Source organism: Nuphar pumila, chromosome 10, assembly GCF_984573655.1.
Source record: "Nuphar pumila chromosome 10, dmNupPumi1.hap1.1, whole genome shotgun sequence".
NCBI classification, from domain to species: Eukaryota; Viridiplantae; Streptophyta; class Magnoliopsida; order Nymphaeales; family Nymphaeaceae; genus Nuphar; species Nuphar pumila.
Window position 1 is genome coordinate 78876698 of NC_143258.1, and position 6638 is coordinate 78883335.

The 6638-nt window shown below is 43.3% G+C and overlaps 1 protein-coding gene across 6 annotated transcripts; it reads left to right on the forward strand.

Annotated features, from left to right (window-relative positions):
• Positions 1 to 828: 828 nt before the first annotated feature.
• On the forward strand, positions 829 to 5630 carry LOC149826960 (zinc finger CCCH domain-containing protein 53-like). 6 transcript variants are annotated; one of them, XR_016434827.1, is made up of 10 exons: positions 829 to 1328; positions 1537 to 2801; positions 3182 to 3346; positions 3492 to 3677; positions 3805 to 3887; positions 3958 to 4238; positions 4331 to 4478; positions 4603 to 4794; positions 4903 to 4985; positions 5173 to 5630. XR_016434827.1 is itself a non-coding variant. In XM_090019072.1 (10 exons), the coding sequence occupies exons 2-9, from the start codon at positions 1588 to 1590 to the stop codon at positions 4934 to 4936; spliced, it is 2250 nt and encodes a 749-aa protein (XP_089875198.1). In that variant the 5' UTR covers positions 829 to 1328; positions 1537 to 1587; the 3' UTR covers positions 4937 to 4985; positions 5173 to 5630. The 6 variants fall into 6 exon arrangements, 4 of the variants coding, with proteins under 4 accessions (XP_089875198.1, XP_089875199.1, XP_089875200.1 ...); XR_016434828.1 differs by having other exon boundaries at positions 3492 to 3671; XM_090019072.1 differs by having other exon boundaries at positions 4011 to 4238.
• Positions 5631 to 6638: the final 1008 nt, after the last annotated feature.

The following is a 6638-nucleotide window of genomic DNA, read 5'->3' on the forward strand; positions in this document are numbered from 1 at the left end:
TTGTCTTCTACTAAAGAGGTCGACGTCGTTAGTGGCTCTTTAGCTGGCCAAGGAAGGACGCTGATGAATCAGCCAATAAGAGGACTCTCTCTCTCTCTCTCTGTCGTATGGTGGGTAGGGTGGTCCACAACACCAAGTAAATCTGAGTTGCTCCCATGTGCGCCATACATACCTCTTGCACAAGCCGATCGGCCGTATGGCTCACCCATGTGACACAAGTTACTCAACCCATTGCTTCCATCTCATTCTTACTTGCTTTTACATATAAAAGGTAAAATAATTGATAGAAATAATGAAAAATTATACACCAGCTTCCACAATGAATTAGCTTAGGATGATAACTGAGGCACTGCGTGTATCTGTGTTGGGAGAACAAGAGTATGATTTGTTTTTACAGCTGCTTTTGTCTGTGGTCACCGGCATGACTTAATCTCATCTGCACTTGGTAGCATGGTAAATGGTAAATAGAAAATGGTAATAAACATTATTGTATAGTACATTTTTCAGTAAGCCCCTCCCCCTGACCTCAAGCCGAAAAAGTGTCCCGTAAAAGAGAGGGAGGTTGAGATTTTTCACTTTCACATTCACCCTTCCGTAGAAGTAAGGTTATACACGTGTTGGAATAAAACAACAAATGCTCATATTTAATTTTCACTTTCATATTCACCATTCAATGGCAGTAACTCGATTATATGTGTGTTAAAAAAAAATCCCCTTTTTTACATTTATCGTTTTTTATTCAGGAGGGGAAAGCATTGGATCGTGGTAACTACAAGGAAAAAGTAAGTGAAAGATCCCCGCTTGTTAATTTGCTATCAATTGTATGCCTGGTGGAGGCTCCGAAACAAAAACGAGAGCAAGACAGCAAATGAAATGATAAATTGCTTTTTTCAGGCAGAGAAGGAGAAGATGCCGCGGATGATCATGCTGAGGATGATGGTAACGAGGACTGGGAATCTCATTGTCTAACGCTGAAGAGCGCGGAGATGGGAGAACGCAACCCAAACGCAGATCCTGTTCCAACCATCAAAGAAACGTGATCGATGCACTAAAGTTGCCATCTTCAAGTCTGTGGAAGAGATCGACAAGGGCAAGAAGAGAAGACGTCATACGGCGAAAAGAGCAAAGTTTACATTAAGGTGATACACGACTTAGCTAAAAGATGGAGAAAGTGAAGGAAGATTAGGAGAGAGAGAGAGAGAGAGATCATGGAGAAGTTTGGCGAATGGATCTCTGGTAGGTGCGTGACAGAGCTTGCTCAGAGAGGGTCTTGACTCTCGAGTGAAAAGTAAGTGTAGCGCTCTGTGGCACGTTCAGCAGCTTTCATGGTAAGGCATACGGAGCATTGCCGCTTCTGTCGCTGCTGTTGAATTGAATTTAATGCGGGGTATCTTAATTTTTCATGTCATTAGTCGTCGTCAGTCGTCGTCGTCTCTCTCTCTCATTATTTTTCAAAACTCTTTCCAAGTTCCAACCCGTTTTCCTTTCCTCTTTGTGCGTCCTTTTTTTTTAACCGCTTCTCTTTTTATTGCCCAGAGAAAACACTATATATCTTTTGGGCAGTGAGTTAGTGGTCGAGGGAGAGCCATGGACGCCTATGAAGCCACTCGGATCGTCTTCACGAGGATTCAGTGCTTAGATCCTGAAAACGCCCCAAAAATCATGGGACTTTTACTGATTCAGGACCACGGTGAGAAGGAAATGATTCGTCTGGCCTTTGGACCGGAGACTCTCGTCCACTCCACCGTTTTAAAGGCGAGAAAAGAGCTTGGTTTGCTCGGATCACCAACTTCAACAACAAGAAGCCCTTCTCCCTACTTGTCTAGGCAAAATTCTTGTCTTCTCTTCTCCCCGTCATCGCCATCATCACCGTCGTCTTCGTCGTCATCATCATCATCTTCTTTAGCAGCTGCTACTCCTTCCTGGCCTTCTGCCGTACATCATCGTCAGACTTTCTTTAGGGGAAATGGTAATGATGAGACACAGACTCCTGATGAGATGACCAACGCCCCTGCTAATTCCTTCAACATCAGTGGCTTAAACCATACATTTGCTCCTTCCCTTCATCATCAAGACAATAACAACCGCAATGGTTTTTATGGAGGCGACATAGTGGATGATTTTCAGTTCCAAGATCAGCTTTATTTCCTCAACGACCATCCATTATCCTCCTCCTCTTCCTCCTCACCGTTGTCGTCGTCGTCGTCGTTAGCGGTTGCTTCTGCTTCTGCTTGTGCAAATCCTTCTCATTCTCTTCCCATAAGCCCCAGGGATAACTATGGCACCAGAGGCATCTACAACGATCTGCTCGTCGACTGCATGAACAACGCCAACAACGAGGCCGTGCTCTTCCCTTATATGAACTGGGAGTCGGCTAACAACAGCAATAACGGTGCTGCTGCTGCTATTGGCCATAGAAGGAGCTGCTCCTTGGCGGATCTGTGCTTGGCACCATCGGAGATAGGGTCCGGTTTTGCGTGGAAGCCGTGTATGTACTATGCGAGGGGATACTGCAAAAATGGAAGCAATTGTAGGTTCCTGCATGGCTTCCTAGATAATGGAATGGATGCGTGTGCAAGTCCTACCACCACCGGTAACAACAGATCGGAGATGCCCGTGGTTGATCCAACAACAACCATAGCAAAAATCTCCGAGGCGGAGCAGTGTGCGTCCGAATTATTGCGATCCAAAAGTCAAAGGTCGACTAGTCTGCCCCAGCTCATGCCACCTTCTTTTTCTTACGGGAAATGCAACATGCACCCGCTCCTCGATGGCTATCATCTACCTGCTGACAGCCCCAGGTACCTATAGCGAATTTGACCTCCCTCTCCTTTTGGAAGCTCCCCCACTTTGCCAACAACAGTTTCGCCCTTTTTTTTTCCCTCTCTGCTCGTTTTTTTTTTCATTTAGTTAACAGAAGATGGTTACATTAAGCGAAATAGAAAGACGAAAAAAGGATGAAAAAGCTTCCATTGGATTTTTAGACAGCGTAACTTGTTTGAGATTAACTGGATCTAGATCTCTCTTTCAGCCATTGCTTTTAGTGGCTGCTAGCAATCAAACCGAAAACCGTTTTCCTTGATTCTTTTTTTTTTCTTTTCCCCTTCCTTGGTTCTGACTGATGATGGGGACTGGATGTTTGATCGGTGTTCACCGGATCCAACTCAATTAAACACCTCAGGCTTCAGCAGAATTCCCTTTTCGTGGGTGACCAGGATGCCCAAAAATTCTGTAGGTCCAACAGGATGGACAGGAATGAGTTCGTGAATCCCGGGTCGAGGCAGATCTACCTTACTTTTCCTGCTGATAGCACCTTCAGGGAAGAAGACGTTTCCAATTACTTCAGGTAATCATCAGGAACTTTGAGTTGATGGCGATGATTGCAATCAAATCTTGGAATTCATGACCTGTTGTTATTACCATCGGTGGTTGAGGAGTGACACGTATCGATTGCTTACTAACGATTCTCTCTCTTTGTTATTTTTTTTAAGCATTTATGGACCTGTACAGGACGTGAGGATTCCTTACCAGCAGAAACGTATGTTCGGATTCGTGACGTTTGTATATCCGGAGACCGTGAAGATCATACTGGCCAAAGGGAATCCACATTACGTGTGTGATGCTCGTGTGCTGGTGAAACCCTACAAGGAAAAGGGCAAAACTGCAGAAAAGTACAGGCAGACCCTCCACTAATAAGAAAAAAAATAAACTAATGAAGAAAATGTTTTCTTCTTTCCCTTTGACCTTAGTTGATTTTCTTTCATTAGGGCTTTAATGTTTCCACTGCAATTAACTCTCATGCAGAAAGCACGCAGAGAGAGGAGAGTTTTCTGGGTGTTCCTCTCCAAACAGCCTCGATTCGAGAGATGCCTACGAACTGCAGCTTGGTAGGGGGTGCTTGACCGTGAAAAATTAAATATGCCTCTTATTTTAAGCTATTTGAATGACTTAATGCAGTTTTGGTGCCTGCGTATGCCCACGCTGGTTCTCTTTTGCTTACGGTCAATCAGGATCAGGAAGGATTTTTTACAACTCCCATGAAGTCTTTAGAAGAAAGCTGGAAGAACAAGCAGAATTGCAGCAAGCCATTGAACTCGAAAGCAGAAGACTGATGAGTTTGCAGCTCCTCGATGTGAAAAAGCGTCCGTTGTCAGGCCGTAGCTCTGGAATCAGCCAATGCAATCATATTGCTGCCGCTCCCTCATCGGATGGGATCCGTAGTCCAGATGCCCCAGAAGGTTAACTTCGACACGAATGCATTAGTTGTTCGGTGATGGGTTTAGTGCCAGCTAATACGTGGTCTTAATTTGTTCTCCCAACGTTGCATCAGATTACTGTCCAAGTTCGTCTGCAATTTCATCGGAACAGCAGGCTCTTCTTGGCTATGACCTGAGCCAGCCTGCTCCTACTGTCGCCACCGACAAGGAATCATCTGGCTACGAGGAGGGACCCAAGGAAGAAAACAATTTCCAAGAAAGGTTAAAAAAAGGCTGCTTTTGTTATTATTTTTTTTCTCTTTCCCTCGCAATTTTTTTAAGTTGGTTTTATTTTACTTGCCTTGAACACTGATTTTCTTTTTTGCCATTTCAATTTTTTCGAAAGTTTGGAGCACAATCTACCGGACAGCCCTTTTGCATCCCCAACAAAGGATGCACAAGTCTCCAGTTCCATATTCTCTCTTGATATAATCCCGTCTAATGGATTCGCCAATAATTTGAGTTCATCCTCGTTGATGCCTGCAACGTCCACACTGGATATGGCTTCTATAAGATCTTGCTACTTCCAAATGCCGAGGTAATTAGTAAGATTTTCAGAGAACTTTATTGCCAATGATTGCGGTCATTGCAATTCGTTGCTAACTTTTTTATTGATTGCCAATCCTCCCAATCCCACGCGCGGCAGGTTGTCTTCGGGTCACGGCGAAATTGGAATGTAAGTGAAAATTAAGGCATGCATGCCTGGGATCCGCTTCCACGGTGAAGTAGGTAAGAGAGACCATACAAATCATGTTTTTGTGTACCCAAAAATCATTATTAATAGATATGGATGTCACCCACCTACCCCAATAGTATTTTTCTTTTTCTTTAAATTCGGACTCATTCATTTAGCAAATGGGTTTTTTCCTCTCTTTTTTATTTTTTATTTTTGTGTGTGTGTTGGCTGTTGCTGCAGATCACTTCTGGACGACAGGCTTTCCGAGTACGTGCAGTCGAACAAGGACAACAGGATCTCTTTTCTTATACACCCAAAACCACAGATACACCAATACATAAAATGCTTCTTACACACGACCGCTGATGGGAAGGAAAAAAACAGGCCTCTCTCTCTCTCTCTCTCTCTCTCCACGGGAGAGTAATAACTTAGGACCATGTAATTGCCCTTTAAATTTCTCTCATATTTGACATGTTTTTAGTATCTCGAAAGAACGGCAGGGGAATCCTCCTGTGTATAATAGGACATCATCATTGTCAGTATAGGAGATGAAAACGGAGCCTCGAATGTCACAATCATATGTAAGGGGATGGGATTTATCATATATCTAAATCTCACCCACCTTTATTATACACACTACACAGACTTTCGATCAAACCACAGTGAAATTATGAGTAAAAGAAAAGTTCTCATCTCAATGCTTTTCTCTCTCTCTCTGTTTTTCATCTTGTCATGGTGCGGTTTCTTTTTACTATATTTTATGAATGATCACATGGGTGCTGACACAAAAGTGGCCCACGAGCGCAATAAATTAATTTATAGAAAGAAGAATGCAGCTTTTGGCTTCTTTCTTTTTTTCTGATTTTAATTTATTTAATATTGTTTTTTTCTTTCCGTTTAAATGAATTGTTTTTATCCAAATTGTGCACCTCAACCATTGCCCTGAATATGCCCTAGCCTGGTGAATGGTCCAGCTGTTTATGGCGTCTATGTGGACCACGTATGTCATATACGAGAACTTCTATTTGGCGGATTTGGACAAACTATGAATTGACGGTTTCGACACGTAGCAAGGGTGGTTCCTAGTTTGAGCCATGAGTGGTTGTCAACCCGGCCAAGCCACATCACTTTGCACTTGTTTGCCTCGACCGGAACCCTTTGAGAGCGCCAACACAGGTGGAAAACTGAGAAACCTGATGCCAAATCACGGTGGGTGAAATGCCCTAAGATCCTCACCTTCCGCTGTGGTGATCAGCGGCCACCGTCGTGGCTGACAATAATGATGTCATCCGTCTTATGCTTGGCCCATCACTTGCACAGGGGATCGTGATGGGATCAATGGAGGGTGGGAATGTTAGAGCATTTTTTTCACCGTAATTTGGCTGATTATATCTCATCTGCTCTCTCCTATACTTGGCATGAAACCGTTTTCTCCATTACCTAAGCTTGTTTTATATGAAAACTTGAAGGAAATTATTTGAAAATGATATCTTGAGAAGCAGTGGTAGCTATATGTGTTGTAAAATGTTGACACCAATGATAAATACTGATGGGTAGAGTTGATGAAACTGAGTAAATTAAGCTGCCTTTTGAAGGCACGTTTATGATTGTTTCCTTGTGACTTTGTAAAGTTGTGTTTAGAGTCTGTTTTAATGTAAGTTGCTCAGTTTAGGTGAATCAATACCTTGAAGGGGCAGCCCGTATGC